The following is an 18,736-nucleotide window of genomic DNA, read 5'->3' as shown; positions in this document are numbered from 1 at the left end:
CTGCTCGTCTGCATTCTGGGGTCCATTTCCAAGTAAACCGTGACAGAACCGTGACATGTTTACTTTTAATTGATGTCATGCTCATTCGTGTGCGCATTTGACGAGAGCTACTAACGTGAGTTTTTGCGTGTAACATTTATTAAGAACGAATATTGAGCGTCACAATTGTAATCAGTAATGACGTAACTGATATCATTTCAGTCAGTTGTTTGGATTGATTTAAACACTGATGTTATATTCTTATTCTTTGTCTGTTTTAGAACCACAGTGTCAACTGAGGAATAAACAGAAATTCAAGCTTTTAAAACACTGGAGTGTGACTGGATTTAGTCAGAGCTGATTACTGTCTGTTTCTTGAATTTACTGAAGGTGAAAAAAGAAAAAAGGTTTTATAAAAAGATTTGTCCCCACAGCAGCGCTTTAATATTGCAACAGAATATGATGCAAGCATCCGTATAAAAGCCAAAGGCTGTGACAGGTTTAGATGTATTTCGTGTGTGTGTGTGTGTGTGTGTGTGTGTGTGTGTGTGTGTGTGTGTGTGTGTGTGTGTGTGTGTGTGTATGTACCATCTAGTTCTTCAGCAAAACAGTACACATCAAACATTTCTTTCGGGTCTCTCTTCCCATAATTCCTCACTCCGGCAGAGTACTCCTTGTGTCCATAGCAACCCAGCTCCGGCAGCTGGACCGAATATCTGTGGACAGGAACATGTAGGAGTCATGAATGGGTGTTAACCTTGTTATTTGGAGCCAATAATAGGAAAATCACAGCTTAAATAAATCGTGAACATTTTACTGTTTATTCAGCCTACATGCCAAAGGTTTTTGTTTTTCAAATTACGATTTTAAATGTCAGCTAACAATAATGGCTTATCTGAATTCACATTTAAAGAGGACAAGATTTGTTTATATTCTGGAACAATTACGAGTGAAGAAATGGCTAATGATTATCTGACTGTGATGTGTAGGAAGGGTCAAAATAGAAAACCAGAGCAATAATCAGACTGAAGAAGAGAAATAAAACTGTTATATTAAGAAATCAGCCATAAACAGAGGTTATATTTAAGGAATATGGAAAATAACTTATCTGGTTCTGTTAAATGTGAAAAAAAATCTGCTAACCAAATTAACAAATGTACCCATTTTAAGCAGGGAACGCTAGTCACTTGCACTGAGTGTGAGACTTCCCCAAATTCACACTTTTTACACATTCTCATGCCACATATCCAGGGTTTCACATGGTAAGAAAAAGCCTTTTAAGCTATTGTGCTGTGGTGAAAAACAGGAGACTAACACATCCCATATAGAAACATGTAAAAGGTTTTCATACTAATCAGGAGCAAAGTGAGAAAATGTCCACTGGTTCGCTCATTAAAAGTCTGCCACTAGAGATATCATCTCTAAATAACTTCCACAGTCACAAATAAATGCTTTTTCCAGGCAAAAGCTTTCCGAGATGTTTAAAGAAAACCTTTGTAAGATATAACTAAGGCATTTATGGGATCTGGCAGAAATAATTCAGAATCTGGCAGAACTTTTGCAGAATCTTTCAAAAATATTCTCCAATGCCCCTTCAAGACTTTGTATAATATAAAATATTTATATAAATAACATACATTATATGAGTTTTGATTACTTTTATTCATTCATTCATTTATTTTGTGTGGCCTTTGACCACAGTTCATCGCAACTTTTTAACAAGGAAAGATCTTTACTGACAAATACAAATCTTTATAAAATGGTAACCCTTTGGTACAATAGAAAGTATTTGTCATTTATTAACCACACTTTTTGATTTCATTTTAAATACATAGTAAATTGGTCCACAAACATTCAGCAGAAGTAGACCCATTTTTTAAACTTGGCTGTGTTTTTTCTGGACCAAAATAGAACAATGTTTTTCCTTTAACATGGCAAACGTGCAAGACCCTTTTGATTGTCTTATACACACAATGATTGGGAGCGTGCTAGTAAAAAAAAATTATATACTGTGTATCATTAAAATATTACATGTTTACTTTGTTGTTCAATGTGTAAAATGAAAATTTTAAAACCATGATAAACTGATTTTAGGTATTTTAATTTAAAAAAATATTTTTGGCCAGTGAGTACCTTTAATGTTTTTGCGCATACAAAAAAGCAAGGCTCCCTTGTTTTAGATGTTTCCCTGCTATAACGCACCTGAATCAAATGAATGGCTCATTACCGGGCCTTTGTAGAACATCCTGACATGCTAAAGAGGTAATTTAGCTATCAGAATCAGCTTAGTTACAGCAGAAAGCATGCTGGATACCAGTCATTGAGGACTGGAGTTAGACACAACAAAGGGGAAAAAAACTGTAACGTTAATACGAAATGGTACCTTGAGCTGGCAAAGAGGCAAACTGACCCAGAGCCATGACTATTTATTTAATCAGCCCTGGTTTATACAGGGCATTGGTTGTTCAAAACCAGCTTGCCTGAACATCTTGTCTGTAAATAACTTTAATTTTATCTGCTGTTGACACTGAAAGCTATGTATTATACTCAGGGGGATGACAACGAAACATGTCACTAATATTAGCTTTCTGTATGCATGGTTATTGCAACCTAGTCTCCCAAATTACCTTTTTTTGCAATATTTGCATTAATCATGACTCTCATAAACATTGTAATCTCTTTAATAAAAACATTTTCACATGCATCTGTAATAGAGGCCATGATATGTTTATTATTCATGAGCATTACAACTAGGAAGCAGCCCAATAAGTGTGTAACTGGTGGATATTAATCGCCGGTTGTGTCCTCACCGGACAGTCTGATCAGCCAACCATCCAGCTGAACAGCTGGCCAAACCATCATGGTACGCCGCCCACAGCTGGGCCGGCGATGCCATCTGAGCCGAGTTTTCCTGGCAGGCTCGCTGGGCCTCGGTGAAGGAGAGGGCATAACGAACGTTTGGAGCCTGGTAGTGAAACACCACTCCTACACATGAAGACAGACACAGGTGGTAAACTGTTTCAGCTCTCCTCTTTTGACAGCTCTGGTTTTAAATCAATAAACAAGTGGGATGTATCTGTGAGCATATTAACGTGGCTGCAAACAGATCAATTAGACATACTCTGTATATGAGTGGAACATTCTCAGGAAAATATATAAAACTATTACATGTATTCAGTGAAAATACCTTAATTAAAAGATTCATTATTCTGAAGGAAAACAAGATAACAAAAGCAGTACAGGCATGGAGAGCCCTGGGTTACATTAACTGAAGCACTTAGCTGTACTTCTAATGTAAAATCACACATTATCTGGTCAATATTAACACATTGGGAATAAATTAATTAGAAAGAATCATGTTAAAAGTAGCCTGCGGTGTCTGCTGCGCTTCTCCTCGGCCTCCTTTGTGAACTCACAGCGTGGCCACTACACTTACCGGAGACCAGCAGGGGCACAGTGTCTCTCTCATAGTCGCTGCCCACCACAACCTGACAGTGGTAAGAGCCTGAGTCGTTGGTACGGAGACTGGAGATCTCCATGGTAGCGTTCAGACGACTGGCAGAGTATCCTGGCAGCGTGACACGGCCACTGAAAGCCTTATTCACCTTGATTACATCACCTTTGGCACACACAGACAGAGAGGTTTCTTATTTACACATGCTTACTGGCATTCTGTAGGTTTTAGAGGCTGAACTTAAACTTTAAACATGTCCAACATAAAATTAGAGAATTGTTTACAGTGTCTTACAAAAAAAAATTGTGCCCCATGAACTTCTCTTTATTTTGTCACGTTACAAAAATAAACTTCCATGTATTTTATTGGGATTATAAGTGACAGACCAATGCATAAATACAGCATAGAAGGATAGCGATACGTGGTTTTTTTTGTTTTGTTTTTTTTTATCTGAAATGCATGGGGTGGATACGTATTTACTCCTTTACTATGATACCTGTAAATAAATAGACCCCCTAAATAAACACACCCACTTTACCCTGATATCCCAAAATAAAATACGGTGCACCCAAAGGCATTTAGAAGTCAACAAACTAGTAAATATAGTCCACCTGTTTGTAATTTAACCTGATTATGGTTCTCTAACCATTGGAGAACATCAGCATCATGAAGACTAAGGAACACAGAAGACAGGTCATGTGAAGTTGTGGAGAGGGTTGAGGGAGCATGGTTTGCTACAATACGTTTTGCTATGGAATATTTATTACTCTTTTCAGAAACAATATCAAATCAAACATCCTCAAAACTGCTCTTCAGATAATATTCAATATGTCACTATCAGCACCTTATTTCTATTTTTACACAATCACATTTTATCACTGGTTCCCATATTTTCCTATACTCTCCCTCATTCCCAAATTTTCTTCCTATTTCCATATCTAGTTACGTTCTTCCACCCACTATTAGCCACTCGGTTTACCAAGGTCTTCCCTGGAGCAGACACCCAACCTCCACTTTGTTTCATAGTAAATACATTCCAGTTTCACACAAACCCCGAGTTATGACTTAATACACACATTCAATATATCGGACAGAGGACTACATGCATTTCCAGGGTCATTCTAATCACTTTTAGCATTGTTGAAGCACTGTTTAATCTATTAATTTAAAATTTGAAAAGACTATCGCACAATTGCATACCAAGACTATAGGCAGTCCACCTAAGCTGACAGGCCAGGCAAGAAGAACATTAACAGACAAGAATTCAAGAGGCCCATGGTAACTATGGAGGAGCTGCAGAGATCTACAGCTCAGGTGGGAGAATTTGTCAAGAGGATAAATATTAGTTATTTTCTTCTTAAATCTGACCTATACAGAAGAGTAGGAACAGGAACGTGAAAAGAAGCCTAGTTTAATGTTTGCTTACAAGCCATGAAGTGGACAAAGCAAACGTGGAAGACTACCTCAGATGATAATATAAATACACAGATAATTATTTTACTTCCATTCACAATTATGCACTACTTTGTTTTGAATTATCATTTAAAACTGAAATAAATTACATTGACTGTTGTTGTAACATGTGCAAATGTAAACAGGATATAAAAACTTTTGCAAGGCATGGAGCTGGTTACAATTCAGTAAAGGACTGACTATTTGTGGTGATGCGTCTCAGTGTTGTCCTAACTGAAAAGCAGTTTTTAATGGTACACCTCTCCTTGTGAATGATATAAGCTGGGAGGAGCCCTTTAGGTTTGAGTTTCCTTGAATCCAAATCTAAGGTAAAACTAAAGTTCTTTAGAGTTCCCCCTCCCTCAGTTTCCCCCTCTTGAATATTAAGAAGATTTTTATCAAGCATTTTTATCAAAGGTTTTCATCAAACCTGTAAAACAACAAAAACACAAGAAGATAGTGTTAAAGAAAACAGTTGGTGGAAATTCAGATAACTGTACAAGTGATAACTGTAACCTCTGATTTGAGCACATATTCTGGTGTAAATATAAAAATGTTGATTACTTGGCCTTTGGAGGGATAGGTCCGGATTTTTAAAGTCTGGTTCTGTTTGGTGGTTTTAAGCTGTTAATATCTTACTCACAGTGGATAGCTGTCAGGAAAAGCGAAATAACATAGGGGCTAGGTGAGTGTTATTCTATTGATTCTGTGAAAAGGTTTATAAAATAGCATTTGCATTAACTGCTTAGATACTTTAGAGATTGTAGTTGTTTTAAGGCGATCGAAGTGCTCTTTTTTTTAACCTTCTTATATTATCCCATATCTTTAAGCTCCAGGATCAACAAATCACTTTAACATCTAATAACCACCTCATAGAAACTCAATTAAAAAATCCAGAACAAAACTCTTAAGTTAAAAATCTGCAAATATTTTCTGCCTAAAGCTGAAATAAATATTAGATTAAAGAAAGCATACATTTTTACCTTTAGCTGAAAGTACTATCTGCTCCAGTGGAGCATCATACTCTCTTGCTGGTGGCTTCGTGTGAGTCCACAGAAGGTGTGGAGGCTGGACGGAGGAACTGGTCCTGAGGGTGAAGACACAGGGGAGGACAGCTTTGCCTGCAAGCATTTGTTGAACTGTAGGATGGGTAATCCTACGCATGTTAACTATGGAGGAGGCTGTACCTAAAAAAGTAAAAAAAAAAAAGATTATTACTTTTATGGAGCAGATTTGTGTGAAGAGAATGTTATCCAGTAGATGTAAGAAAAGTAAGACCAAAGAGCAGCCAAAGAAAGTCCAGCAGATCTGCACAATATTGGAATGGGCTAAAAGACCATCTTTGAAAAACTTGGAGAGGAGGGAACAACTATTGATGCGATTTTGGGAAAATAGCCTAAAATAAATCAAAATATCCAGCAATCACCTTCAGCCTGGAGCTCTATGCTAGATCTTGATTCAAGGTGTTAAAAGGATAATGAGAAGGATGATTTAAGGATTAATGACAGGGATTTAATGTTGTTAATGACTACTGGATCACAGTCACCAAGAACACCAATACCCAGTAACACACTATGCACTAATAGATTGAAATGTTGTCCTCTCCTGCTATAAAAGTTGTCTTCATTCAGTCTACATGTAAATTGTTTGGAACGGGCTTGGGGGAAAGTGCTGTGGTCAAAGGGAATCAAATCAAAGCTCTTTGGAGGAAAATAAATGCTGAGTAAGATCTAAAGAGCACCATCCCGACAGCCAAGCATGGAGGTGGAAACATTAGGCTTTAGGACTGTTTTAACAAAGGAAAAGGTGAACTCCACTGCACTGAGGGGCCAATGGATCTATCCATGCACTAACCTACCTTCAGCTGATTGTTAAAGATGGGTCTCTCAGAACAATTACCAAAAAACTATCTGCCAAGTCAACAAAGGAGTGGCTAAAGAAGAAGCAAAGCAGTGTCCAGACCCCTATCCTATAGAAAACCGGATGCTTCCAGTAGCTAAGTAGGAGCCAAGAAACCCAAACGTTTGAAGAGTTTCTTTGAAGAGTACATCGATATGGGCCAAAGTCCCTCCTGACATTTGTACCAATCTGGTCATGGAAAATATCTTGTGCTGTGCTTGTCAATAAGGGTTTTATTTAGCATGTTTTACATGTTTTTCAATCATTGATATGCATATCAGTTTTAAACCTTAATGTATTACAATTTGTCGATTTTTGGCTTTCTCCATTTGAATGAAAATGCCATAAGGATTAGAAATTGTTTATTTAATTGAGTAAGCAGACTTACAAAATCAGCACAGGGCCGAATTATTATACAAATGCATGGGGAGAACATGCAAACTCAAAGCAGAAAGCCCCTAGAAAGGGAGTCAAACCCAGGACCTTTTTGCTTCAAGGCAATACTGCTAACCGCTGTGTCACCATGCAGCTATTCCGAAGCTCCTGATCTTGATCAACATTTTCGGCTGCAAACTTTACTTGGGTTTTTGTGCATTGAAGTTAAACTTCTGCAGCCTCTAGAGGTGTGACCTTTTGTATTAACAGTAGCAAGAGCCTGCCATAGGTTCTGGGATAACATAGGATGTTTGGAGGTGTTTTTTTAGCCTTTTGCAATGGGCTTTTCAGGTGAACTTGCTTGGACATCCCAACCGGGGCTTGCTGCCAGGGGATTGTACACTACTTTTTGTTCTGTAAAGTGGCTGATTCAATATCTTTGTTAGACTTACTCTTTTTTAAATCTTCTGCAAGAATCATAAGCTGCTATAATCTTTTTTTCCGAAGGTCTCATACAGCCCTTCAGATGTCACTTTGGTGTTCACTCTCACATCAAAAGTCAAAAGCACACCAAACTATATCTCTGAGGTTTAAACAGGGCAAACCACATTTAAAATGCTGAGTAATATTCTAATTAAGTAATTTTCTTTTTTAAATACATTTTACAGAAATTTTTAAAATATTTTTTCCTACTTTGTTATTGTTTAACTATATTACTTGATTCTTGCAGAATTGTTAAAATTCTTTTTAACATCAATATGTTAGAAAAACACAGGCTTTCATGGGGTGCCCTGATTTTTTCACAACTATATATACCTCCCCTGCTTTATTTATACTTTGCTTGTAAGGAGCTAAGCAATTTTTGTACACTTTTAAGCTTTCTGGAAGTCATTCTTTGGACTTTGGCTGCTTTTTCACTCCCTGACGCAAACAATTAATCTCTATCCAGCCCTACAGCTACAATCTCCAGAAAACAACTTGCAAAGGATGCTTCATTATTTTTTAATAAATCAAAAAACATGTGAATTGTCATCTTCATTTATTGTTTCATGATAGCCAAATTAAAGCAACTGTTTAACAAAATAAAGAGCATTGCTTATAAAAAAAAAATAAAAGCCTATATGACTGGGTTTAAAAGCAAAGCATTGTGCAAAAAATCACAACATAGAAACTGAATTCCACAGAGATGTCATCTGCATTTAGATTGGTGGCCTTTCACAGGCTGAGCCCCCTGGGAGGAACTCTGTCCGTCTTCCCTTACATCACATGTAATCACAACAATCTCAAGAACAAAGAGGTCACAGCTAGGGCACAGTAACAAGCAGGACTGGTGTAGGACAGAAACCAAGCAGAAACCAAGACAGATTGGACAACAAGTGTACCTTTACAGTGTGACAATAACTAGAGATGCACCAATCTGTTGGGTAAAGTTTTATTCAGACGAATTTCTCTTGATAGGCAATGTCTTTCTATTGAATAATCTAATGAGAGCTAAGAATTTCCACCATTTTTGGTCTAAACATGCACTGACCGACAATATAATTTGCAACAGGTAATTTAATAAAAAACTGCACAGTGGCACAGTTAGTAGCACTGTTGTCTTGCAGCAAGAAGGTCCAATGTTCGGTCCAGCGTCTTTCTTAACTGTGTATGCATAGGTACTAACCGGGTAGCCCATGCTTCCTCCCACAGTCAAAAACATGACTGTTATGATTTGTGGGTGTTTTGGGGTTCTTGTTGGTCTTATTCACAGTTCAAGTTTTGAATCATGTTTCTGTTTATTTTTCTGATCATGTTTTAGTCTTGTTCATGTTTTGTCAAGTTTGGTTTTTGGTTCTGGTCATGCTTTAGTTTTTGTTTGTTTGTATTCAAGTCTCTGTTTTTGCTCCGGCCACGTTTTGTTCTAATTAACGTTATCCGGTTTACCTGCACCTAGTTAATCTGTCTTCTTGTTTCACCTGGTCACACTCCATATATACACACCTGTCCTGTTTATTCCTCGCGGAAACATTCTCAGATCATGCTCATTTCTCGTTTTGTGGATCATGCCAAGCCTGTCCGTTTATTGTTTTGTTCCTGCCTCTTCTGAGAGTGAGATTTTGTTTTTTTAATTAAATCGTTTTGCACTTACCATCATGCTGCCTGCTAGTCTGCATTCTGGGGTCCTCTATCTCGCAAGCCATAACAATGACAGGTCAACTGGTCTCTCTTAATTGCCCTTAGGAACGAGTATGTGTGTTCATGGTTGTCTGTCCCGTGTGCCTCCGTGTTGCCTTGTGATGGACTGACAATCTGTCCAGGGTGCCAGGGTGTACTCCATCTCTCACCCAATTACTACTGGAGGTACCAGCCCCCCCCCCTCATTTCTGTTGGATCCAACTATAACCTCAGTCAAAAAACCTGCAGCACATTTTTCTATTTGTGTGTTTTAGTCCTTAGAACAAAAAAGAAACCTTATCAGTCAGGAAAAGTCTAACATGATGATATATATGTAGCTTTGAAATAAATAGTAGATTATAGTAGATTTTAGTAGATATTAGTTATGTATTTGTTATCTTCCTGTGCAAACACAGCTGGAAACTACAGTGTGATCCAAATGTGTCTATATACTGAAAAGCTAGGGGAAAAGATTTGCTCATGTTTTTTAGGTTGTATTCTGAACTGTCGATGCACATTATTATGGTTTATATTGGAGAGTCACTGGCTCTTTTTTTATTCCATTTAGCAGCAACCTGCTCCTCCAGCTGTTCATTTAACATCATTTACCCTCCTGCCTTTTCTTTTCCCCATCCCACCTTTTTGAGATGCATTTCTGCCAACAAACTTCAGATGAGCTAATATTTGTCATGAAAATGTACAATATGTGTTTTTTTTTAAACAATTCATTGAATTAAATCCTGCATTCTGTTTCCATTTGTCAAATGTCATTTTCGTGAAGTGCATTTTCGGTAAGCTTCCATTCATCCGGCTGCAATTGGTTCATGTTACAAATATTAATAAATGTCCTGGTTTCAAATCTTGCTTTGATTCATTGTATAAAACAATTCTCTGGTCCTTCAACTTTTGTCCTTCAACAAAAACAAACAGAACATGGTTGAATATGGAGAAGGACTGCTATCTGTTGGAGTAATGATTAAATTTAGCAAATCAGAGATGCAGGTGCAGCTCCAACAACAATTACAGGCTGAAGAAGTACAATGCATGCCAATTGCAGAGAAAGTAATTAAAGCAAAGAACTTATCTGTGCTGCTGACAGCCAGCGGGCTGCATGAGGTACGACACACCTGTAATAATCCAGCTGCAGCCTGCAGCCTCTGAGATTTTCTGTCTTTTGTTTCATAATCACGAATTTTCAAACATAATTGTGTAGGAGCAGATGTTTGGCTAAATAGCTCTGGAGGGGATCCAGCTTTATCCCTGAGAGCTTGTCTGCCAACGTCCTCTGCATGTCACTTTTCGAAGCATTCCTTTTAATGTAAAATGTGTTTATTTTGTCATGTGAAGTGGTTGTTTTGTATTCTGTTCCAGTTCTTCCACTTTTTAAAATTCCCTCCAGCCCTTTTATCCTCTGCTGTTTGCCTTAACATAAACTTAGCTGTGTGCAGACATCATTTGTACATCCAAATCTGGCAATGAAGAAACTAAAATATGGAGGGGAAAGACTGAGATCTCACCAGGGCCTGAAGAGAGCAGCAGCAGCATCAGAGCAAAACAGATCTGCAGCCCAGCTGCAGTCTGACTTAACACCATCCTGGACCTGCTGAGAGGGAGAAGAAAAATAAGAATCATAATCAGAGATACTTCAGCGAGAGACACAAGGTATGTACTGTAGTCGTAACTTGGAAGGAAACATTGATGATATTTATGCTTATAAGTAAAATACGGTTTTATTTTAAGACCAATCTAGAGAATAAAGATTTTTTTTTCTCCCAGAGCTGCTGGAACAAGATGGCATCATTCTGTTCTGGCACCACTAGTTTGGGAGTTCTAGCAGCTTGTTCTTGACACCTATTTTAACTGTGAGCTGCAGGGGCGCTGATCCTGAAACACTGGGGTCTTAACCCTACCCAGAAATAGTATGATTTTCATGCAACGGCAGGAAAACAACAAATTTACACATAACTGACAATTTTTAGGGTCCTTATTTTAAATAAGTTTCTATTTTTATTCTTATCATAAAACATTTTTAATACTTATTGAAAACAGAGTAGCTAATACATCCATTTTTTTATTAATTGTAGAAGTAGTAACGTACCTCCTCAAAACCAATCAACACAAAATCGATGAGGAAATAAATCAGACACTGCACTGTATTAGATGTGTTTATTTATCAACAGTATATGACATTAGTGTGTAAGGATTTATACTACCCCAAAACATTCATGTTATCAAACTCTGTTGTGTATGGCAGATTTTGTTATCTCTGATTCTGAAACTCGAAGTTTGTGTTTAAATCCAATTTTCTAATTTAAACATGAGAAGAAACCACTTCAGATAACTTGTGGTTCCCTATAGTCCCAATGCCTTAGAAATGGCTTTGTAACCCTTTTTAGACTGATAGATGTTAAAGTGTCTATGCCACGTTTTTCCCACAAATGGAGAAATTGAAAGAAAACATTCTAATATTAGAGGAATTGGGCACTAATTGGCATGATATTAGGATTAAAGACGTGATAAAAGACAATATTAAAACAAGATAAATTATGCACGCATACTATATATTTAAATAAATATTTCTCAAAATGTTGTAATATAAAGCTTTAAAAAATTACACAGCAGGTAGTATCTTCAAGTCCAGAATCATCCCCTGTGTCTGCTGCTACTGCTCCATGATGCTCAGCCTCACCTCCGGTTGTTTCACTCAGTGCCATATTTAATGTAACCCAGGATTTACACTGTATCTGCTCCACTCTGGTTCGGTCCGGTCTGCTGTGAAGCCTGGAGGAGCTCCAAGAAGAATACGCAGATTGCGCAATGAAAGCCAGTGATAAATGTGATAGCAAGTCCAAAACAACTCATTATGTGGAAAGTTAAACTGCTTCACTTTTCGTTTTATGCATCCAGATATTTTCGTGTGTTTTGTTCTGTGAGTACACTGAGTGCAGTGACGCTATATTTGTTGCTTAGTTTGGTGCATTTAATGTTTAATTGCTCAGTTTATAATACCTTAATTAACCCAGTAACTGATCTAATTGATCTAATGTTGACAACTGCTAATATATACACTTATATGTATAAATATATGTATTTTTTATTGATATAGCGAGATCTAGTCTGTCTTTAGTGAATTATTTTTGAAAACCTAGATGTTGTGCTCGTTCTGTTTCCTGGTGGTACAGTATGATTCATGCACATTGACCCCACCCATTCTCCGGCATCTGGCAAAAATAGACTCTGGTGGAATTAGATGGCCATCTGCACGCCACAGCACTCGTGCTCTGCCATCTGATGAAAGCTGACTTTCTTCTCCTGACTCTGCTTCATCTCTCTCTAATAGTGACTGAAATGTATCTAAATAAATATCAGATTATTTGGTGCTGTCTGCCTTGCTGGCCATTGTCGGTTTATGTGAGGGGGTTCCCGTTTGACGTCAAAAAAGAGCACAAACAAATCACAAAGGAGTGGTGTGGAAATGCCTTTTAGATTAAATTTATGATCATATATCTCAACAGCTGTTCATTTCACTGGCATGAATTTACTTTTTAAAACATTTTATCAGTGTTTCCTTTCCATAAATGTAATTGGGGACATTGTTTTCTATCTATTCTTCTTGAGTTTCTTTAGATCGAGGCATGATGTGTTGCTTTTTGAGATCTTTTAACCTACTTCATGTTGCCAGACAGGTTGAATTTAAGTGATTACTGGTTTCTACAAGTCTGGCAGAAATCAAGTCTGGGTGTGGGTGCTAAAATCGACCAAGCAATGTGTTGAAAAGCTGTAAATTGTTGAAACAAAGTGACTTTTCAACTTATCCAATCAAAAAGTGGGAGGGGTGTTCTTCAAAATTTGTTCCTCTCCTATTTGGACTATGATAAAATCAGTTATCAGTTATCAGTCTAATTAACAAGTTAATTAGACCATGACCTATGGCCATGAACTTTGGGTCATGACCGAAAGAACAAGATCCCGGATACAAGCGGCTGAAATGAGCTTCCTCCGTAGAGTGGCCAGGCACTCCCTTAGAGATAGGGTGAGGAGCTCGGCCATCCGGGAGAGGCTTGGAGTAGAGCCGCTGCTCCTCCACATCGAGAGGAGCCAGTTGAGGTGGCTCGGGCATCTATGCCGGATGCCTCCTGGACACCTTCCTCGGGAGGTGTTCCAGGCACGTCCCACCGGGAGGAGGCCCAAGGGACGGCCAAGGACACGCTGGAGGGACTATGTCTCTCGGCTGACCTGGGAACACCTTGGGCTCCACCCGGAGGAGCTGGAGGAGGTGTCTGAGGAGAGGGACGTCTGGGTGTCTCTGCTGAGTCTGCTGCCCCCGCGACCCGGTCCCAGATAAAGCGGAAGACAACAAGTACAAGTAAAATCAAAGTTACTAATGCATACTTTAGTATGCAATAAAAAAAATCTGAACCATTTGTCACATTTAACCATTAAAGAATGATAAGTTTACTTTCTTAATTAGTAAGTAGCTATAGAAAGGACTTAAAGCAGTAAACAGTGAGTCTGCAGCATTTCTTCTACATAACACTAAGAAAATCCTGCCACACATCAAAAATGAGCTGCTGACTTTGCCAGAGGATTTGGCTCAGTGCTTGGAGCTTTACAGTTCAATGAAAAGATGCCCGACACAGGGATCGTATGAAATGGAGAGATAGAGATGGGAGCATGAGGGCTGAGGAAAACAGAGTTCTGGTGTTCTCTCTAAAGTCTAGTTTGGCAACACAAACTAATTTACATTCTTAATTTACCTGCAGACAAATCTGTACCATCCTAACGGCACAGATGTTTGGTAAAAGAGTCTTATATTATTTAAAGCCAAAATTTTCTGTTTAGATTAGATATCTCAGTTTCACTTACATAAACAAAATAATTCATCCAAGACAGGCCTCTTTGCATTCACCAAGGTAACAGCAACGCATGCCAACAGCATCCCTCATGCTTTGAATGACGATTATGCAACAGCAGCTCAGCTCCTTTTAGAAACTCCAAGAATAATGGTGGCTCTCTTTCCTGACCATGTGAAAGTTTAGTAAAACCTTCAACTCTTTAGAGCTGAAGTGTGTGAGTCAAAGGAAAGTGTTCCTCTGCCAAACTACACTTTCATTAAACAACAATTTGTTGTGCAGGTGTTATTAGTGGGCGCCCATTTCAGCCTTCTGAATGTGGGTAAGGCACCACTGCCCCACACACTCTGTGACAGATTGGGGGCGAACCGTTGGACTCTTTGTATATAGAAGACCCATTGGTAGATCCGGTTGGGTGGCTGATTTCTAAAAGCCTGGATAGGGTCGCGACACCAAGGAGTTTATCCAACCTTGCTGGCAGAGAGCATTTTATTTGAGGGCCAGGAACTGGCATGGACCCACCAGGAGCTATCCACACCTACATTACTAAATGTTTAGCCCACAGACATCTCTATGGATAACATGCCAAAGTTCAACACTGTATGCTCATAGACAGCAGCTATTCAAAGTTTTGCCAGAGGGGATTTACAACATACAGTTCACTGGTCATGCAATCACACCAGTGGCATACTAAACCAGAACCACCCTTTGTTCAGGATGAGACATCAGATGTTGTGAACGCCTTCCTCTAAATGTCCTCTTTTCAGCCTCTCAGGCACAGTTGTGTCTCAGAGAAGAAAGACCCAAAAGTTTCTAAAATGCTTCAGTGGACATCAATGTGAATGTCCATCTGACACATTTTCACATGTTGTCTGAATGGGACGCATTCGAGGCTCATTGTACGAGCCGTCGAGCAGAGTGACAAAGATGCAAAAAGAGCTAACAGACGGGGCTGGCAGGCCTACATTATGGCTGTCACTTGAAGCGGGACACCAAGTGGGCCCTGTAGTCATCATGACGCAGGCAAGATGGGCCCCTCGACCCACATCTCCTGTAATGCTGTAGCCGGTGGGGAAAACTTAAAGGAAAACCAGTAGCTAAAACCTGTAAGGTACTAATAAAGACAAGCTGATGTGATTCCAGCATGATGAATCACATACAACATTTTACATCAAGGTAACATTTACCAAAGATTTAAGCTCCACTGCTAATCAAGCTTATCATGTTTCTCTGATTCATGCTGTCCTTTTGCAGCCTGTCAGCTTAGGAGGATGTCTTGGTTGTTTGCAGCTGAGCCATACTTTCTCCATTTTTAGGCCATGGATTGAACAGCGCTCTGTGAGATGATAAAACCTTGGGTTGATGTTTTAAAACCCAAGTTCACTTTGAACTCTATCCCTGACCTGTCTGCTGTTCTCCTCATGATGCTGATTGTCAGCTAATGTTCTCTAACAAAACCTCTGGGGCCTTCATAGAACAGCTGGATTTAAAGTTAGCCCCAAAATTATTCATACCCCTGGAAGATTTAGGTTAAAGAGATCTTTCAATTTTACCAACTAAGTCCTGTCTGGAATCTGAAACCTTAAAGACCTGGAGCTCATCACCAAAGATAAATCGTCAAAACACCAGTGGAACCTTGCTGCTCTGCATTCATAAGAAGGGTTTTATTTTTTGCTGTAATGCAAATGAAAATATTTCACTGGATTATTGAAAAGGTTATATATCATTTTCAACTGGCCATTTTAATATCAAAGTGAGGAAGAATATAAGTGCCAAACGTTTCAGAGTTTTATTTCAAAAAACCTTCAGAACATTGTATAATTTTCCTTCTACCTCGAAATTATATGCAAGTTTTTGTTAATATGTCAGATAAAATCGCAACACAATACATTAAAATTTGTGACCGTAACATCACAAAATGTGGAAAAGTTCAAGGGATCTGAAAAACCTTTTGCAAAACACTGTATGTACTGTAAATAGTTTGCTTTAGTCCAGTTTGACCAGCTGAGTGTTTCCTTTATTATAATATTTTAGTCCTATTCTGCAAAATAAACTTTTATTACATAGCTTGTTAAGAGCTAAAGAGCTTATTAATATTAGGAGCTAAAAAGTATTGATCTAATGTTTATAATTAGTCAGAGATCATCCTTATAGACGGATAGATTGATTTTTCTTTTTTACATTTGGACTAAAGGTTTAACCAATCACTCACAGTAATTGGTGAAAGCGTCAGTAATCAATAAGATCTTTCAGGTTTGATCAGTCCATATATTTTGCTGCTCACATTTGTCTCCTTCTAAGGTTCTCCTGATGCCAAGGAAGCATAAAAAATGTCTTTTTATTCAGTGCCATGTTGCAGCACGTTTTTAAACACCCATCAAACGACGGCGTTTAACGCTCATGTGAAGCGTCAGAACAGATCTGTATGTTTTTGCCAAATACATTTAGCAATTTATCACAGAGAGTTATGGGAACTACCACAAGAAATAAATAAATTACTTGCTACATAAAAATGAATTTACTATACCATAAAATGTTGACTATGCAAGTCTGTTACACAGTTTTTCACCAGAATAGCCATTCTCTTCAGCAATTTGTTTCACATTTTCCTCACACTTACAAGATTGTAGGTTTTATATAATTTTTCACCTGATTTTTGTCTTTTAGTTCCTGAAGGTGTTTCACTCTTTCATCCAAAAGGTTTTTTTTCAGTTCTATTTGAGCCTTTTGGATGAGAAGTGAACCTTTTTGGGAATCAAGAAGAAATCCAGATAGCTGCTACTTAGGATCTTAAGAATGTCCATTCCTGGTTGACTGAGTGCCAGTGCCAACGTACTTTTGCTATTTCAACAATTTTTTTCTTCTCTTGGCTTCATGAGAGCATCAAGAAATGTTAATATATTTGAAAATAAGATTGAATGCAGCCATGGAGTCCTGTTAAGCAGTACAACTACACTTGTGATGTTACTGGTGTTTTAAATCCTTTTTGATTATGAGTGCGTTCATTTCTTGGAGCAGTATTGTCTGTGATTAATGTTTATATATAATGTTTATATTTACTTTTATTGTTATCAAAGTAATTTCCATAAAATATTTTGACAAACTTTTAAGTCTGCATCCATACTTCATGAAAAAAAAACATGTTAGGGACACATTCAAGTCTCACAGTCCAGCCTCCAACTGTGACCCAACTGTGAAAGTCACAATCATACCTAATAAACATTTTCTCCTAATATCGACATCTGTGCCTGCATGTTGCTTTTACTAAAGCATTGTGTTTGCAGCAAGCATTTCAAACAGTATCACTACTACAATAGGCGAGAAGTCTTACACCAAACCACATTTTCTTGGAGAAAATTGCTTTCCCAAAGACCCCTGGTGCAGAGAGCCTGTAGGTAATTCTGCTAGAAGTTATTTTGGTGATCTACAGTATGTAAGTACATCTGAAAACCGGCGGTTTAACAGCAACAACTAGTACTTTTAAGGAAATGGACAATTGCCCTCTCTGAATAATTGCAGTCATTTTTGCCGTCTTCTTTTAGAGCATTTTTTTCTATATCGGACCAATTCCAGACACGTTTTCTGTCTCTTAATCTGTCTTACTTTAAAAAGAATTCAGAAGATCTCAGGTTTTAAGATACTAGAATATTCTTTTTATCATTTTTGATCTTTCTATACCCCTTTTTCACATTTGACAGAGCATGAATTATAGAGACTAATTTTTCCCTTGCGAGAAATGGTAAAAGAAGTTGAAAAAAAGAGCAAACAGTGTTTTTCAAAGGAGGGTTTAATCCTTTTATGTAAAGAGCATGATGACAACACTAGAGAACAAGATTAATTTTAAAAACTGTTGAAACATTCTGGTAAAACCTACCAAAGAACAGTAACAGACACAAGTGTTACAGGAAAGAGTTTTTTCTTCCCTACAGGGACCTGACAGGAGAAAGCAATTCCTCCCCTCTCCTTCTTCTTTAATCATATCTCACAAAACTATTACCTCCAAAGAGCAAGAGAGTGAGCAGCAGAATAGCAGCTCAAAATAAGTGACATACAAAGTGGTGTGGGGAGAAGCATGAAGGAAGACGGCTGAAAGAAAGGTCATCTTATCAACATTTTATAAATATTAAAACTGCCATCATGACAGCTCCTCTGAAAAGGAGGCTGCACTAGCTCTCTAAGTCTAATTAATTTCATTATGCACGAGGCAAAAAGGCAGCAGATAATCCATCCATAATCCATGCTGTAATTAGGGGTGCACCGATTGATTGGCCAGCCGATTGATCGGCCCCGATTTTGGGAGATCGGTGATCAGCCAATACTTACATGTAAAACCGATCTTATCCACCAATTTTATTTACTTGCCTAACCTGTTGCAGAGTTTTGTTGTTTGTTTTTTTAAATGTGAAAAATGAAAGACTAAAGGAACTGGAATGCCCTAAACTTTTCATATATATATGAGAGCACTGCCTCATGTGCAGTTAAAACAAGTTTGTATTGTTTCATGGATATTGTTCAGTGTTCTTCAATAAAAATGAAAATGAAATGAAAAAACAACAGTATCGGCCAA

General features: G+C 38.0%; 1 protein-coding gene across 2 annotated transcripts in view; it reads right to left on the bottom strand.

The window, feature by feature from the left end:
• LOC124869940 (neurocan core protein-like) overlaps positions 1-18,736 on the bottom strand; it is a 77,352-nt gene that overhangs the window by 47,009 nt on the left and 11,607 nt on the right. Inside the window, exons 2-6 of one of the 2 annotated variants that reach the window (XM_047368200.1) lie at positions 10,834-10,919; positions 5,869-6,072; positions 3,416-3,598; positions 2,790-2,964; positions 568-695 (exon numbers count right to left, since the gene is read on the bottom strand). In XM_047368200.1, coding sequence (XP_047224156.1) covers positions 568-695; positions 2,790-2,964; positions 3,416-3,598; positions 5,869-6,072; positions 10,834-10,909 — 766 coding nt within the window. In that variant the 5' untranslated portion in view covers positions 10,910-10,919. The remainder of the gene's footprint in view (positions 1-567; positions 696-2,789; positions 2,965-3,415; positions 3,599-5,868; positions 6,073-10,833; positions 10,920-18,736) is intronic. The other variant, XM_047368201.1, reaches the window with a different exon arrangement.

This window comes from Girardinichthys multiradiatus, chromosome 6 (assembly GCF_021462225.1).
Source record: "Girardinichthys multiradiatus isolate DD_20200921_A chromosome 6, DD_fGirMul_XY1, whole genome shotgun sequence".
Taxonomy (NCBI): domain Eukaryota; kingdom Metazoa; phylum Chordata; class Actinopteri; order Cyprinodontiformes; family Goodeidae; genus Girardinichthys; species Girardinichthys multiradiatus.
The sequence above is the reverse complement of the archived record's forward strand: the minus strand, read 5'-3'. Positions and strand labels throughout refer to the sequence as shown.